This window comes from Puntigrus tetrazona, chromosome 2 (assembly GCF_018831695.1).
Source record: "Puntigrus tetrazona isolate hp1 chromosome 2, ASM1883169v1, whole genome shotgun sequence".
In the NCBI taxonomy this organism is placed as follows: Eukaryota; Metazoa; Chordata; class Actinopteri; order Cypriniformes; family Cyprinidae; genus Puntigrus; species Puntigrus tetrazona.
Genome location: NC_056700.1, coordinates 20530999 through 20548269, shown reverse-complemented (window position 1 = coordinate 20548269; position 17271 = coordinate 20530999). Strand labels below are relative to the sequence as shown.

At 37.6% G+C, this 17271-nt stretch overlaps 4 protein-coding genes across 6 annotated transcripts; 2 read left to right on the top strand and 2 right to left on the bottom strand.

Annotated features, from left to right (window-relative positions):
• Window positions 1–766: 766 nt before the first annotated feature.
• On the bottom strand, window positions 767–4444 carry LOC122355453 (E3 ubiquitin/ISG15 ligase TRIM25-like). The gene is made up of 5 exons (XM_043253768.1): window positions 3761–4444; window positions 3307–3390; window positions 2873–3106; window positions 2519–2765; window positions 767–2262 (listed from the first exon to the last, which is right to left on the bottom strand). Exons 1-5 carry the CDS (start codon window positions 4349–4351, stop codon window positions 1736–1738), a joined length of 1683 nt encoding a protein of 560 aa, XP_043109703.1. The 5' UTR covers window positions 4352–4444; the 3' UTR covers window positions 767–1735.
• Window positions 4445–4894: 450 nt separating this feature from the next.
• On the top strand, window positions 4895–8860 carry trim55a (tripartite motif containing 55a). Of its 2 annotated transcripts, none has more exons than XM_043258265.1 (10): window positions 4895–5218; window positions 5633–5805; window positions 6214–6391; window positions 6496–6591; window positions 6720–6865; window positions 7091–7178; window positions 7320–7342; window positions 7436–7560; window positions 7645–7982; window positions 8555–8860. In XM_043258265.1, exons 1-10 carry the CDS (start codon window positions 5054–5056, stop codon window positions 8633–8635), a joined length of 1413 nt encoding a protein of 470 aa, XP_043114200.1. In that variant the 5' UTR covers window positions 4895–5053; the 3' UTR covers window positions 8636–8860. The 2 variants fall into 2 exon arrangements, with proteins under 2 accessions (XP_043114200.1, XP_043114196.1); XM_043258261.1 differs by having other exon boundaries at window positions 6211–6391.
• On the bottom strand, window positions 8716–10733 carry LOC122358486 (corticoliberin-1). The gene is made up of 2 exons (XM_043258304.1): window positions 9852–10733; window positions 8716–9426 (listed from the first exon to the last, which is right to left on the bottom strand). The coding sequence occupies exons 1-2, from the start codon at window positions 9926–9928 to the stop codon at window positions 9012–9014; spliced, it is 492 nt and encodes a 163-aa protein (XP_043114239.1). The 5' UTR covers window positions 9929–10733; the 3' UTR covers window positions 8716–9011.
• Window positions 10734–11427: 694 nt separating this feature from the next.
• On the top strand, window positions 11428–17266 carry adhfe1 (alcohol dehydrogenase iron containing 1). 2 transcript variants are annotated; one of them, XM_043258284.1, is made up of 14 exons: window positions 11428–11640; window positions 12027–12073; window positions 12146–12198; window positions 12491–12544; window positions 12729–12883; window positions 12969–13165; window positions 13336–13413; window positions 13533–13638; window positions 14157–14309; window positions 14446–14544; window positions 14883–14961; window positions 15574–15670; window positions 15902–16059; window positions 16515–17266. In XM_043258284.1, the coding sequence occupies exons 1-14, from the start codon at window positions 11588–11590 to the stop codon at window positions 16596–16598; spliced, it is 1413 nt and encodes a 470-aa protein (XP_043114219.1). In that variant the 5' UTR covers window positions 11428–11587; the 3' UTR covers window positions 16599–17266. The 2 variants fall into 2 exon arrangements, with proteins under 2 accessions (XP_043114219.1, XP_043114212.1); XM_043258277.1 differs by having other exon boundaries at window positions 11436–11640; window positions 12027–12076.
• Window positions 17267–17271: the final 5 nt, after the last annotated feature.

The window sequence follows — 17271 nt, the reverse complement described above, 5'->3', positions numbered from 1 at the left end:
TGCTGGAGTACATTTTACAACAAATAATTAGTTTCGTTTTAAAGTGCATGCTCAGGATTGCATGATGTAAACATGATATACATGATAAACATGACCAATATTTAATTAATGAAGACATTAGCATGAACAACTAATATAAAAAAAAACATAACATGATCAGCCTTAAACAAAGTCAGTCTGAACTTTTGCCAGTGACATGGTAGATGGACAGAGTTCCTGAACTATGATTCATATACAGTCCTATTCTAGAAGTCCAATGATAATGATGATTTGGATCATTTTGTTGATTATTTAATATTATAATAGGAGACGTAACATAAGAGATAATTTGGTTAATTCTAAAACCTTCAACAAGGAGAAGAAATATGTGACTTTGGATTCAACTGGCTTCTTTCCATGTAAGATTTGCTCAGCTTGTCAAAAAATGTCAATTAAAATGGGGTTTTGTATTAGCACCACAAATTCAACGTGTAATGTTATACCAAACCAACATCCCATAAACTTCCATAAACACTTCCAATTATCTTTCTGTATTCATACAGACAAAACAGTTCATGAAACCCCACAAGATTGAAAAACAATGAAAATGCATAAGGAAAAATGAATAAGAAATATGAATATAGAAACATAATCATTTAATAAACAATTAAAAATACTTAATAAAATATGAGAAATTATCATAATAATTAAATGACAAAAATGCTGAAATAATAAAAATATCAAATAATAAATCATACGAATGACTAATGATTATAAAATGATGATGTAAATAAATGATTATAAATGAAGAAAAATGAAAAAAAAACAAAAAACAAAAACACAACACAATTAGCATATGAGGATATAAAGATACTTCATCACCGACTGTGCTGACCAAAAGCATGCTGGGTAATGACTGACTGGTGACACAAGCTTAATGCTCATTGGTTCAGACAACTGTGATGCTGCATTCTCTTCTAAAATGTTTTATTTTTTTACCTGATTTCATTGCGATTATTTATTCAAATAAATTACAAAAAAGTACAAATGTCCTGCCCTCACTGCAGCTGCGTACTCTTGCCTACATTTCAGACGAGGTAAGGCACATCTCAAACAAGCCTGTAGTTAGCTTGGCACTAAAAAAGGTCAACATGTCAGCCATGTTTTTTTCACTATTTGATTCTTTTGCAAACTCTTTTGGTCTATAATTGTTTTGAAAGCGTTTGGCTTTGACTGAAATCAAGTGTCAGCACAAAAAGATCACATGAAAATACAGATACAAATACAGCGTTCGGAAACAATAGTAATCAGCAGTCATCTGCATTTTAAATACAGAATACATTTGTTTTTTATTAAATGCATGTTCACGATTATGTCTTTACGTAAGTATTTTTGTCTATCAGATAGGATATATTGGCCAATATTTAACCAGCTAAATAACTATCAACAAATAATGTAAAAGAATGATCAACCTTACACAATCATAGTGTATTATTTTAGGTCAGGGCTGTCCAAACTTGGTCCAGGCAGGCTGGTGTCCAGCAGAGTTTAGCTCGAACTTGCCTTAACAAACCAGCATGGAAGTTTCTAACATGCATAGTAGGAGCTTAATTCACTAATTCAGGTGTGCTTGTGTATAGGGTTGGAGCTGAACTCTGCAGGGCACAGGGCCTCCAGGACTCAGTTTGGACGGCCTGTTATTCCTATTCCTATTTTATAACCATTATATTAATCTGAAACTCAAACCCTAAAATTATTAAGCATCAAGCAGTCTCACACCTACTCCAGGATCTATCCAGAACGCAGGATAGAGAGGCTGAGTGAATGTGGTGTGGACTCTGTGTATGAGGTTCATTTTGTTAGTGACATGGTAGAAAGACAGAGTTCCTGCACCGTGATCCACATACACTCCTATTCTAGAGGGCCAGGGGATTGGAGGAAGCGAAATTATTCCACCATTGTGCCAAAAATTACAGTTGCCAAGAAAGCACATCATAGACCAGGAATGACTATTACTTCCAAGTTTAACTGCATTACTGTCCCCCTTTCTATCAATGCTCTTATATGACACTCCTATACTCAGCCATCTATATCCAGCCCATCCAACCTCCCAGTAAGAGCGTCCACTTACACTCTCTCTACACAACGCCTGAGCGTATGCATCAAATCTTTCTGGATGATTAGGATATGGCTGTATATGGCCGAAAGTTAGCACTCTGTTCCCTTCAGACAGATAAAGATGTTTAAATGCTGTGTCTGGGTCCAGAGTGAATCGCTGGAAATCTGATGGGGAAAAATATAAAATCAATCATCTGAATTTTAATCAGTAAAACAGCAAATTAGCTGAAGCTTATATTTCATGTTTTGTTTTAGGAATCAGAGGAAAATTTTTTATTTTAACATAGAACAGTCAGTCACTGGTAAAACATCCAACTTTGGATATTTATCTGATGCATCAGCGTAATACCCCTGTGTTTTTCACAGTGTTTGACTGTACAGTGACTTGTTTTTGTGTGTGTGTGCTCAACTTGATACTTACATTTTAGGAACTCCTGCCTGCTCTTATATTCTGGAGTAGTTTTCTGGTTGTGTCTCACTGAGGAAGCAGGTTTGTCTGTTTTTTTGCCTCGATTAGAAATCTTTATTATCTCCTCTCTGCATAAATTCACCAGTTTCTCTCTTAGATCACACACAGATTTACTAACATCATCAAAAGAGGGAAGAGAACTGACACTGAGTTTTGGTGACTCTGTAAACCCAGGAGGAACAGAGAGAGATTGGAAACTCTGCACAGACAAAAAGACACAAGAGAAACACCAGCTTAAGACACATTGGACCGAAATACTAATTAGCCCTTCCCTTCCTGAAGACCACTGTCCTGTTTGTCCGTTACCTGGAGGAAATGGATGTGATTGTCTGTGTGTGAAAGCTTCTCCAGCTCAACATCTCTCCTCCTTAGATCTTCAATCTCCTGCTCCAGTCCCTTCAGTTGTCCTTCAACTTGACTCACTGCAGCCTTCTCTTGATCTCTGATCATCTGTGTCACCTCAGACCGACTTCTCTCAATGGAGAGGATCAGCTCAGTAAAGATCCTCTCACTGTCCTCCACTGCTGTCTGTGCAGAGCGCTGTTAGGACACACAGAGAGAAGCATCAGAATCAGTTCATTCACTCAGCTCTTACTGCTGCCTCACACAGACTGTTCTCCACAGTGATCTTCAGTGGACTGAAAGAGCTCCAGCACTGACTCCTCACTGACTGACTGGAGGAGAGTCCTAACTGAGTCTCAAACAGCTCTTCAGCAGTTGTTCTTCTGCTCAAAACTCACCTTGTAAGACTCTACAGTCTCTCTCAGCTCCTCAAGCTCCTGGATTCTCTGCTGGAATTTTTTCTGTGTTTCTACCAAGTGTTTCTGTAAGAACACAGAAATATCATATAGAATCATTTAGTCAAATGTTTGGCAATGCACAACAGGAGAATTATTAACTTTTTTGATACTGTTTTATAACTACGAAATATAGAGTATCTTTATGAACAGAGGGTCACTATAAAAGTTTATCCTTAAAAAGAAAAGGACAAATGTTACTTTTGCTTTTTTCTGTCCTCTAAAAAATATAATTGAACTTGTGACCACACTATGATAACATGACATTAAAGCCATTAATTCACCAAAAATGTACAGTATAGGTTCTTATGTATAAATTATTTTAATTTTGTTAGTAGCACATAAAATATATTGTATAACATGCATTTATTTATGTGTGATAGTCTACAATTCATACCTGTTTCTCAGTTCTCTCTGTTGCAGCTGATACAGTGTCGTGGCTTTTGTGTTCATCCAACATACACATATAACATATACAGGTCTGGTCAGTACGACAGAAAATCTCTAGCAGTTTATCATGATGAGGGCAGATCATCTCTTTTAATTCTCCAATGGCATCTGTCACTTTGTGTTGCTTGCCAGAGCGAAATTCTTCATGACGCTCAAAATGAGTTTGGCAATAAGACTCCAGACACACCAGGCAGGACTTCATGGCTTTATATTTTCTCCCAGTACAGACGTCACACTTCACATCTCCAGGTTCAGCGTAGCATTGAGCAGGATGAGCGGCTTCTAAGTTTGTCTTCTTGAGTTTCTCCACCACTTCAGCCAGCATGGTGTTTTTACCTAAAGCAGGTCTCGGATTGAAGGTCTGTCTGCACTGAGGGCAGCTGCAGACTGTCTTCTGATCATCCTGATCCCAGTAACCTGAAATACAGCTCATACAGTAACTGTGTCCACAGGGGATGGTCACTGCTTCCTTCAGTAGATCCAGACAAATTGAACAACTGAACTGATCCTGAGCCACTGAAATGCTGGATTCTGCCATTTTACTGTGCGTAGACTCAGATGAACAGATGCACAGAATAGTTATATTTCCTTGTTTATGTTAAAAGAGACGTGTGCACTATAATTGCCTCTGTACCTGAGACACACCCGCCTTATCTGGAAACTGTTAATAATTAAAAAAAGTCCACAAGTTCAGCAACTGTGAAAAATTCTAAGCAATGCTGAGCAACTAGATGGCGATCTAACACTGCTTTTCATGTCGCTGGGATAGTGTCCAGCCGTGATTAGTAAATACAACGTTAGTTTTCTGAATATTTATCTACTATTTGAATATATAAAAAAGAATGGAATTGCAAGGGCATACCATTCAATCTTAACAAGAAAATAAATTCATTAAACTTGTATGGGAAAAGATGACCGTTCTGGATGACTGGTTCCAGGGGCGTGCGTGATACCGGCCTGGTAGGCGAGGTCCGCGAGCTTTTGGTGGGGGTCAGACAGCTGTCCTGTCCCGCTCAGCGCAGCTTTCATATATGGTCAAGTAATCATGGCAACCTTGACGTACCCATTCTAAAAACAGACCAGACACTACAAGGGGCGCGTGGAGGAAGGTGACGAAGCGTTTTGTACGCGTCCCACACGGGGAGACAGCGTTTCATTTGCATTTCTTTTGTAACAAATTAAAAATAAACAGAGCGGCAGCATACAACAGAGCGTTCACCAAGCGCGTGCGCTCCTCGTGATGAGAGTGGGTTTGGATCACTGGTGCCCAAGAACTCACGAGACCATGGAGAGTTTGGAGAGGCAGCTGATATGCCCCATCTGCCTTGAGATTTTCACTAAACCGGTGGTGATCTTGCCGTGTCAGCACAACCTCTGCCGCAAATGTGCCAATGACATCTTTCAGGTACGAGTATACAAAACTTGAAGTTAACTTTTTTTTTCATGACAGGATATGTTTAGCAATCATATTGAGAAACTGGTATGAACAGTTAGCATATTACTGTCTGAGGATTATCTAGCGCTTGGAACAGCCAGGAACCTGTTTAGACCAGCTAATGCTTTCTAAAATGTTCCAGAAGTACCAGTTTAGGCTTTCTAGTGGTGGTTTTAAAATCAGAAGCTGAGCTACTGTATAATGATGGCAACGTATAATATATAATACATATTTGTGTGTGTGTGCAATTGGAGAAGTTGGTAAAGTTATGAGTGAAATAGGTGGATTTTATTTTTCCACTGAGACTAGACCTAATATAACCCTAGTATATTCCGTTTCCTTGCAAGGACATTTTTTAACGATATGTACTTGTGTGTGTTTTAGGCGTCAAACCCCTACTTGCCCACACGTGGAAGTTCTTCATTGGGCTCTGGCGGCCGGTTCCGCTGCCCATCCTGTAGGCATGAAGTGGTTCTGGATAGACATGGCGTGTATGGCCTGCAGAGGAACCTGCTGGTGGAGAACATCATAGATATGTACAAACAAGAATCCAGCAGGTACCATTACTATAATTAAACCTTGCAGCTTCATATTCTCCTCTCCAATCATTTATGCTGTATAATCAATCATTTGGAATCCTATTGAACCCATACTTTCCTCCCATTCTGTTCTGTTATATTCTATTTTAGCATGTTGTCAGTTTGTGTATGTGTTGGGCTATATTTATAAGTAGACCAATGTGACAGGAGCTATTTCAGACACACTTTCTGTGTTTATCAGTTGCCCCAACACACACACACACGCACACATTTGGAAACACATTACCATGAACAACAGTAGTTACTTTCTCTCTCTTCTCTCTCTTTCTTTGTCCTGTTTGAAGATTCATATTGTATATCCTTTATACTTATATATAAAAGAACGTCTAAATAAAGGCAATTTATTCAAAATCTCTCTGTCAGCAGCAGTAAGCCTGAACCAGAACTGAAGGACAATGTGTTGATGTGTGAGGAGCATCAGGATGAGAAGATTAATATATACTGTGTGACCTGCTCTGTTCCCACTTGTTCACTATGTAAAGTCTTTGGGAGTCATCAGACCTGTGAAGTTGCTCCACTCAAATCTGTCTACGAAACCCAGAAAGTGAGACTGCTTTAAATCTATCTTCCTGCTTTCCTCCTCCTGCACCTCTGTATTTAATCATCATGATGATTGATTAGCTTATATTTATGTGATTGTGTGTGCAGACTGAGTTGTCTGATGGCGTTGCGGTGTTGGTTGGCAACAATGACAGAATTCAGGGCATCATCAGTCAGCTAGAGGAAAGCTGCAGATCTGTGGAGGTCAGTATGTGTGTGTGTGTGTTATCTCCAGCAGTTTTTTTTCTTTTCTGTTGACCATTTCATCATAACTTTAAGTTATTTCTTACATTATGGCTCAAATAATGATATCAGTGCATGTGATTGTGCAGGAGAATGGTCGTAGGCAGAAGTCCCGTGTATGTGAGTGGTTTGATCGTTTGTATGCTCTTCTGGAAGAGCGCAGAGGAGATCTCACACTGAAGATAACTGCAGAACAGCAGGAGAAAGTTGACTACATCGGTGGCTTACAGCGCAAGTAAATAAAATCAATAAAAATCAATCAAATAAAAAATTGCTACAATATTTGTCTGATGAAAATATACAGCACATATACAGCGTATGCGTGTGTTTATATACACATATAGGCGCGTATGATAAATGTTCACTAAATCGTATTTTATTTCATCAATCAGCTTCAGTAAGTATGTTGAAGCAGGTGTATGTTTACACACTCCGCTAATCCCAGCAATCACCTCTGCAGGTACAAAGAGCACCTGGATAACACAGCCAAACTAGTGGAGACAGGAATTCAGACGATGGAGGAATCTGAAATGGCCATCTTCCTGCAGGTCGGCCATGCATTTTTGTATTGTAGACTTGCATGAATTTCTTCATCAGAAACACTTAAATTGTATAACATGTTACAAATTAGAAAAGACAGCATGTTTTACCTAAACAATGCAATACTAATCTACATGTCTCTCTAACAGAACACCAAGCCTCTACTGCAAAAGTAAGATCCTTATAATTATATTGTGTTTTTCTATTTTTTCACCTGTAGACATTTCTCTGTCATGCATTCTTATTCATTCTGTTTTCATCTCAGGATAGCAGAAGGCAGAAATGTGTCTTATTTAGAAAAGGTTGAACGTGGATATGAAAATATGGATCATTTCACTGCAAACTTCAGCCCTGAACGAAGAGCAATACTCAGCATAGATTTTACCAAGGGTAAACTAAATCTAATCTTAACATATGGTTTTAGTTTTTTCAGTCTATTTTGTTTATAGAAGATCTTTCTCTCTGTTATTGTAGATGGTGATGACAATGAAGAGGAGGATGATGAGGAGGAAGAATTAGCTGATACTCTTAATCCAGAGACTCAGACATCTTCAGTGGCTACGCCTGCCTCGTCCCAGCAGAGACAAACCCCTGTACCAACCTCTCCATCAACGGCAGCTTCAGGGGCTACACCCATCCCGACCCCACAGAGACAAACCCCAGTACCGACCTCTCCACCAACAGCAGCTGAATCCTCCCAGATTTCGTCAAAATCTAGCCAATCAGTGAACACCAGTTCAGCAGAGAATACACCCTTATTTACTCCCACTCCAGACGTCACTCACAACTCTTCTACAGATGCATCTGCTCAGGTAAGATTCTGCCTCCTTTAGGGTCTTTGCACAAGGAGTCCAAAATTCCCATCTGAAATTTTGTAAAAAAAAAAAAAAAAAAAAAAAAAAAAAAAAAAAAAAAAAAAAAAAAAAAAAGACCTCCAAAACTGTATTGGGAAGGATGACAAATGTGTGAAAAAATGTTTTTGAAAAAATGCATACAAAATTCCACCTCATCCATTTTTGTGATGCCTGAATTGCGATCATTTAATAAAATTTATTTTAGGATTGGACAGCATGTACAAGGATCATAAACAGTGGCTGCTGTATCGGGATAAGCTTATATTTTATATATGATATCATATCACCTTATGATTCAAAATAACATGGCAATTTATAACTATTTTATGTTTTATTGAATTGGGTTTGGTGGCAAATTTGTATGATATATTTTTTGTATCATGTGGTTACATGCAAGTGAGTTAGTAGTGAACCTTCATGCCTACTTTTATAGAAAAATCTTGCAGTATAAGACCACACCAAAATATGCACACTTTTGTAGATTAATTTCCTTTGTCATATATTATGGGACTTTTTACCCCTATCTTTAGGTAACTGCCGGTTCCAACCAGACATCAGAGGATAGCCCACGCCACGTTTTCTCTTTTTCCTGGTTAAATATGCCAAAATAGTACCAGACTACATTAAGCCTGCAACATCACAGTGACGTTCCAGAAAGCCTACTGTACTTCATAACTAGGCAAAAATGTTGCTACTTTGACAGTAATAAATATACATGTAATGGCAAGGTTGGAAATTGTAAAGATAAAATGTTTAACAACTGTTAAATATGACTTTTTTTTTTCAAAGTAGCTAATTAAAATATAAAATAAAACATGATCTTGTCTTTCACTGAGTATATGCCTGTTTATGAATAATTTATTATTACTAAAGCCTACAAAGACTCAAAACACAGTATTAAGAAGAGTTAACTCTGAACACGTTTTATGTCACTTGATGAACGTAAAAACATGCGTATACATGTAATGTAATTGCGCAAGTCATGTGTTATTTCCCTAAATCGTCCATAATCTTGCGGTTGTTGCTCGCGCGCTGGGCCAGCTGTTCGGCTCGCGCCATCTGCAGCACCTCGCGCAACAGGTGAAAGGTCAGATCCAGCGAAATCGGCGGATCCTCGGACCGGCGCTCCCGCTCCTCGAAGCTGTTCGCGATCCCGTTACCGACGCGACCGAGCTTACCTCCTAGCTGCCGCTGCGTGAGCTGCAGCTGAAGCGCCTCGGTGCGTGACGGTGATCTCCGGTCGGCGTTGTCCAGCCTGATGAAGTACTCCTCTCCTAAGCGCATCAGAACCGGCGACCGCGTGTTCGTGTGTCCGGGAGCGGACCCAGAAAGCGAGACGAAGACACCGAGAGACACAGCGGCGAGTAGCAGGTGCAGCTTCATTGAGGCAAATCCCCGTAATCTGAATAAACGTAATATAATAGATAACAAAACGTGTCCGTGACTTGTTTGTTTTTCTATCTTTTATTTTCATGAAAACTAATAGGGTACTACTTTTACAGGTCAAGATTAATAGAAAATGCTTGTATTTCACTTTTTTTTTATTTTTTTTATTTTTTAAATTTTAGTATATATTCTGAGCAGACATGCATTTTTTCCCTGTAACACCACAGGCTAAGCAATTTTACAGTTTCAATTATTTTTAACGTCAAATAATTCTGTAGGCCCAACGTTACGTATTTCTGACTTTTTTTATTTCTGCCTCGGACTTTTGAATCGATTCATTCCAGTTTTAAACGTTTTATTCGCGCAGCACTAACCCATTAGCTAAAGTTAACACACAGCCTAAGTCATTTAGTAAAAGGCATGATTTGAGTCCGCGCTTACCTCCGTCGGTGTGCTCCGTAAGTGACCTCGTTTGTGAGTCGATTGTCGGTGCAGCTAAGAGCATCGCCGGGGTTCATTTATACGAGGCGAAGAGCATCTTATTTCTGAGATGACAGAATCACCAGAATGAGTCATGGAGTAATTGGCCGCGGTTCGAGTGGATCCTAAATGAAAATGGTCTTGCGTTCCGTCGCGTGTTTAGTTCACGCTGTGGATTTAATCGAGAGGCGGTCTCTTCTGAATTAACCGGGCCTTTGTTAATTCGTGTTAATGCATCTGATTGAACCGCTGGTGATTGAGAGACGCTGCACTGTCGCGCATTTCTACCTGCTCAAATCATTGGCACTTCAGCAGTCAATCCAGGAACAGGGTACTTGGACAGAGGGCCTTCCAACCGGTTGACACCCTAAATAATCACCAACATGGACAAAATGCGTTCTTTCCATTTTTTAAATGGCCTGTTCAATGCTGGAGCACACACATGAATGGCCAGCGGTGACCGGAAACGTGGACTTGCTGTGAGAGGACAGTTACTGAGACACCGCATGGTGCAGAACAGTTGCTTTTTTACCTTTAGTAAAATGTTAGTGAACTTATACCTATTTCATGAGTGTGTTTAGGCCTACATTTACTAAAAAAAAGCTTTCTTTTACGTTTTTTCTTTCTAACAAAATGTTTAATCTAAACGTTTTGCTAATGTGCCTATTAAAGGGATAGTTCACCCTCAAATGAAAATTCTGTCATTCAGCGTTTGTCGCACCCTGTCTCAAGAAGACATGTTAAATAATATGGGTCAACTGTTTCCCCCGTGGCTTCCATATCTTTCTATAGAAGTCAATGAGGACCAACTGCTTTGTTACCAGCATTAAAAAAAATACCTTGTTTTATGTTCACCAGAAAAAAAACCAAACTCATGTTTGGAACCTGTTTAATTTTTGGGTGAATTCTTGCTGTATGAAATAATAAGTAATGAATGTTCTTTGAACTTTCAAAATGTCCAGTTTGTTAGGTTTTCGTTTCCTTTTTTTCTTGTTTATAAGGGAGCATCCTACTAAAAAATTTCAGAAAATAATTAGTTGCTCTCGTTTGTACACAGTGTTTGTACTTCTAATGGTTTCTGTAAGGATATTATTTTGGTGTAATTACTAACAGATTAAGTAATTATGTTAAAGTGGTTCAGCTGTTAAAAAAGTGTTCTGTTAAATAACACAAACAAGTGTTTAACACAGCATTATTATTAATATGAATTAATTATGACACCTTCAGCAGACTAACACAGTAGGGACATGCACATGTAATATAATTTTTATTATATTACATAAAATTTCTTTTTCTCTAGCATGCAGTGAGTATGTGAGTAAAAATATAATTTATTTTTGTACATTTTACTAGTTTTATTTCTTGGGTTCCAAACACCTTTTGCTCTCACCTCTGTAGCTATTGGATGACCAAGTGAACAGTTACCTTTTCTTAAAATAATCCTATATTAGGCCATTTAAGTATAAGATATCATTGAGACAACTTAATCCATATAGTGACAATGTGCCCCGCCACAGAAACTGCCAGTCAAAAATAAACGTGGGAAAAGCCCCGGCTGGCTATATATATTTTTTTTCTATTTCAGACTTTTACCAGTATAAGCAGACATGTTTCCGCTTCAGTCATGAGCGCATACCTGTCAGCAGGTGGCAGACGGACTATTGAACTGTATTTGTCCGGAGTTGAGAGCAGAAATCATGGCAGGCGGTGAGAGGGTCGCTCGTCTGATGCGTCAGCTCGCGAGCGCGGCGTAAGTTTAAAGCGTTCAGTTTACGCACTTAAGCGTGTTTCTTTTAGCGTGTGCTCTTTCGCATTTCTATGCGTGAAGGTTGTGCAAGTTGACTGTCCTCGATGCCCTGAAAGTTGTAAACAGGCCAGTTGTACAGAGTTCACCAAAATATATCCTGACGTAATGTACTCATGTTCTTCCAAACCTTTATGGCTTTCTTTTTTATGTTATGAAGTGACAAAATAAGACAGGCAGGAGGTATAACGGCAGCCTCAGTCTCCATTTAATTTAATTGCTTCTTCTTTCAGAATGGTGACTGGTTTCTCCTGCCTAATTGCTATCTTCAGTTTGTTTTTCACGGACAGTGACATTATAACATCATTTTTTGCATGCCATGTGTTTCATAGGTGCAGATGCCCCGCTCATTCTCAAGCATACTCCCACACTTACAACTGTGGTAAAATATTTCAATTACTTTTCTCTGAATAAATAGACTCTGCCATATGTGAGTGTTTTGTGTTTGCAGTTTCCACAGGTGGAGCTCACATGCCTGAACAGAAAACAGATTATGCATTTGAAGTAAGTGCAAAACATAGGCCTATTCGTTTAATATTTAATAGCTATGTATGGTGAAATATAGTTTCAACACTTGTTGATGACTGACATAAAAAGTGTTAAATATTTTATTTTATGTCATGTTACATGATTTACAGTTATTTATAGTGATTTATTTTTCTTAATGTCAGTCAGTATAATTGTGAGTCTGAATCTCCTTGTATTATCACATGAAAGAACTACTGTTCCTACTAAAATAACTATAATTATTATTATTAATGTGGTTATTTATTTAATTCTTCCTGTACTGTTTCAGATGGCTTGTTCAAATATCAGATATGGAGCTGGAGTAACCAGAGAAATTGGCATGGTAATCTACTCACCCTCATGTTGTTCATCTTTTTGTATGTGCACCATTTGCAGGCACTGAACTGATTAAGTAGACTCTTCATATTGTAGATTGCTCAGAAAGTCCCCGTTTAGCTGATTTCAGTTCAGCTTTGAAGTTGTCAGTTGTTGGTTGTGAAGTTTGCTGTTTTGGCTCGTATAATCAGGATTTGCAGAACATGGGAGCACGTAATGTTTGTCTGATGACAGATAAGACCTTGTCTCAGCTGCCGCCAGTCGGAGCAGTGCTGGAATCACTGACAAAACATGGAGTCAAATACGAGACGTATGAGGATGTGCGAGTAGAGCCAACAGACAAAAGGTGAAACCATGGCACAGAATGTGAATGTTACATCCATAAAAGTGTGTAAGAAGTGCGTTACAGCAGCGGTCTTTTTTCTTCACAGCTTTAAAGCAGCTATTGATTTTGCCAAAAAAGGACATTTTGATGTGTATGTGGCTGTGGGCGGGGGCTCTGTGATCGACACCTGTAAAGCAGCCAATCTCTATGCATGTCATCCAGAGGCAGAGTTTCTAGACTTCGTCAATGCACCAATCGGAAAAGGAAAACCCATCACAGCCACACTGAAGCCACTAATCGCTGGTACCAAGACAAACTCAGTATTACTTATTATTACTTTTTCCTTTCTGTCTCTCGCTTGGTATTAAAAACCATTAACTATAGACCGACCTTTTAAAAAGTAGTACAGATATGCTCATACGTTATAAACACATGTTTTTGATGTGCATTTTGTGTGTCTGTGTATGTGTAAGTACCTACTACGTCTGGAACGGGGAGTGAAACCACAGGAGTGGCAATCTTTGACTTTGAGGACCTGAAGACCAAAACCGGTTCGCAGAAACATTTTACTCATTAACATTTCATCACCTTTCTCCATAGACGGAGTTCAGAACGGTTGAGTGTTGAAATTTAGTTGTTTAGCACCTTTTTATGTGTTTTGCCGTTGCAGGTATTGCAAATCGAGCCCTAAAGCCCACTTTGGGGATGGTGGATCCCCTACATACTCTTCACATGCCATCCAGAGTGGCAGCTAACAGCGGCTTCGATGTGCTCTGGTGTGTTTTTGCATGCACTTATTATTCATTAACCACGTTCTAACTAAGGAAATCACTAAACAATCTAACAGCATTATGAGTGAGAAAATATAAGTGTACTGACAGAAAGCACTGGTTTAAGGATTTCACATTTTTTTCCACATTTTGTTCAAAACTGCTTTATCTTTTTAATTTGGTAATTTTCTTTCTTTTTTTTTTAAATGAAAGGAAATACAAAAACTGTCATGTTAATATATAACAAAATATAATTTTTCATGTGACAGCAAAGTTGAATTTTCAGCAGCTGTTAGTATTCCACGTAATTGTAATATACTGATTTAGAATAATTAATTTAGAAAATAAATTAAAGGTTACTGTAACTTTTGATCAATTTGATTCATCATTGATTAAAAAAAAACATTATTGTCTTTAAAAAATGTGTACTAACCACAAACTTTTGAATGGTCTTGTGTATATTTAATTTTTATGTTAAGATTATGATTTTTTTTTGCTTTTGGTTCAAATGTTTCTCTTTTTAGTCATGCGCTAGAGTCTTTTACTGCTTTGCCGTATAACCTAAGAAGTCCCTGCCCATCCAATCCCATCTATCGCCCAGCTTACCAGGGCAGCAATCCAATCAGCGATGTTTGGGCAAGACACGCTCTTAAGATCGTTGCCAAATACTTGAAGCGGTACGTTTCTCTTTTTAGATAATTTGTTTTGTCGTTCATTGACTGTTTGGGTACTTAATATATTTTTTTTGCTGTATTTCAAAAGCATTACACGGACATGTAAAATAGTTGAGATATGAAAATGTGTGTATTGTAGGGCGGTGCGTGATGCTGGAGATGTGGAGGCTCGCTCCAGCATGCACCTGGCCAGTGTGTTTGAGGGAATTGGCTTTGGCAATGCTGGAGTCCATTTATGGTAATTAAATAGAACTAACATTAAATTAACATCCAAAAAGAGTTGATTCTAGTAATGAGTTTGGCAGCATCGAATCGCAACACACTTAAGAGACTGCTAATGGAATCACTAGTGCTGCGCTGTAACAATTTTCCATATTTGTGTACATCAGAGAGCACAGGTGGACTGAACTTATTGATGAGAGGTCTAGAGATCTCACAGCTTTTGTGGAAAGTTAGTAATAGCACAGGCCACTTTTAGGAAAATAAGATGTACGCTTATGTCCTTTACAATCATTTTTCTTTTGATACATATTTGTGCAAATAAGTGTTGTTAACGTTTCATTTTCTTTGTTCGAGTCATGGGATGTCTTATCCTATTGCCGGGAATGTCACAACTTACAGGGCTAAAGGCTACGATTTAGAACATCCTATGGTGGTAAATATTAAACTGATACACTACTGTTCAAAAATGTGGGGTCAGTAAGTTTTTTGTTTGTTTGTTTGTTTGTTTTTAAGAATTCTTAAACACATTTCTATAGATTTTTATTTCAAATAAATATTCTTTTAAACTTTCTACTCATCAGATATTCCTGGAAAATGTTTTCCATAAAAATAACATGATACAATACAACAAAATTAAAATATAAAATACTTTACCACCAAATCAGCATATTACAAGGATTTCTGAAGGATCATGTGACACTGCGGACTTAGAAACAACTGCAAAAATGTAGCTTTGTGATTCACAGGATTTTAAATTGAAAATATACTGTTTTTACTGTATATTTAACATTGACATTGGTAAACCTTTCATAAATATTTTTTTTCTTCATAAATAATATGTAATATATAAATAATATATCTTACTGACTCCAAACTTTAGAGTGATAATGTGTATATAAATTAATGCCCACGTATGTATTATTTTCTAATACATTATAATGCTAATACTAGCACTTATACCAATAGGTTTTTCAATTTCAAAGTAGTTTTTTTTCCTTTTGGCAGATTCAGTGTTTTTCACGGTGTATTTGCCATTTTCTTTCAGCCTCATGGACTCTCTGTAGTTCTTACTTCACCTGCTGTTTTCGCCTTCACTGCAAATATGTGCCCTGATCGCCACCTGGAGGCAGCAAAAATACTAGGTAACACACACAGGTTAAACTCAAAAATTTGTCAAATGTCAACACTGTATGTATGTCATAGTACTGTACAAAAAAAATGTTGCTGTATTGGAACATTGTGTTTGCCATAATAAAACATATTTAGTATATATTGATTATATTTTCTGTAGTTCATTTCATAGATAACGCTTTATTTGAAACATTGCATGAATGAACTGATCATGGTTAATGTTTGTGTATGTGTTTTATGAGGTACCGATGTGAGTAACATCAAGAGAGATGATGCTGGCCGTGTGTTGGCTGACACACTCAGATCGTTTCTGTATGACCTGGAAGTGGAGGATGGCTTGTCTGCAGTTGGCTACACTAAAGAGGACATTCCATCTTTGGTGAAGGGCACCATCCCTCAGGTTAACATATCATGTCACATCACTGTGCTGAAATTATGCTCTGTTAAGCCGCTTATATTAATTAATACCCTATTTAAAATATTACCCTTACAAATTGCTGATGAGCGAAGCTTGTCGCCTTAAACAAAATAGACTTGAGACTGTAAAGGTTAACTGTGGCTTTGCCAGTTGTTTGATCTCAAACTAATTCTTCACAAAAAAATTTAAATGTATGTTAATTTCAACCAAGGCTAAAATTAAGAAACTATTTTTTATTATCCCTCTGATAAAATTAAGTAAAATAAAATGCAATGTGCAAGCCATGTTATTAATTCTTATTTGAATGATTTCACAATTTTAGCACCATAACAAAGTATGTACATACATTAATATGGTACTATATTTGTGTTTTATAATTTCGCTTAAAATGCACCTATCTCAGAGTGATTAACTGTTTGTTTGTGTATGTTTGACAGGAGCGGGTGACTAAGCTGTCTCCTCGAGCTCACACTGAAGAGGATCTGACCGCTCTGTTTGCAGCATCCATGAAGCTCTATTGAGAAAACCGAAGGACGTTTTAACACATTGATGGTGTTCTCAGAAAAACAGTCTCTAATTAGCTGTGCCGATGTCATTTATGTAAGCAGAGACACTGATCTCAACACTCTGACCTCACTGACCTTTAATCCTTTCAGTGATGTCACTGTCCTGAGCAAGAAAAGCACAGACAGTAACTCTCCATCAGAAGCTGTACTTTAATGCGTTGTCAACATGATCAAATCACAAACACAATATGCATACTCTCCATTCACTCTATTAAGACATAACTATTAATGCTGGTCTGTTAATCAGATTGATTTAGGCAGGTTGGATTTAAATGAGTCTAATCTAAGAATCAGGTTTAGACTTAGTATAGTAAAGAAACATTGCTTTTCATTTCTTAAATTGATTCATGCATAATAGATTCACCCTGAAATGTTTATATTCTGAAAATGATAAAAAAATATGAAAATAAACCAGATTATATTTTTCTCTATGAATGTGGGCGTGTATCTCAGTATTTCTCTCATATTACTCGTCTACACAAGTGATTTTTATTTGAAATGGAGCTAGAAACAAAAAAATGAATTTAATGGAGTATGTAGTATATAAAAGTGTTTAAGATTATGAAATCAGAAAAGCTGTTCAGATATGTTTTACTGTTGACTAATAAAATGTATCAAGATAATTATA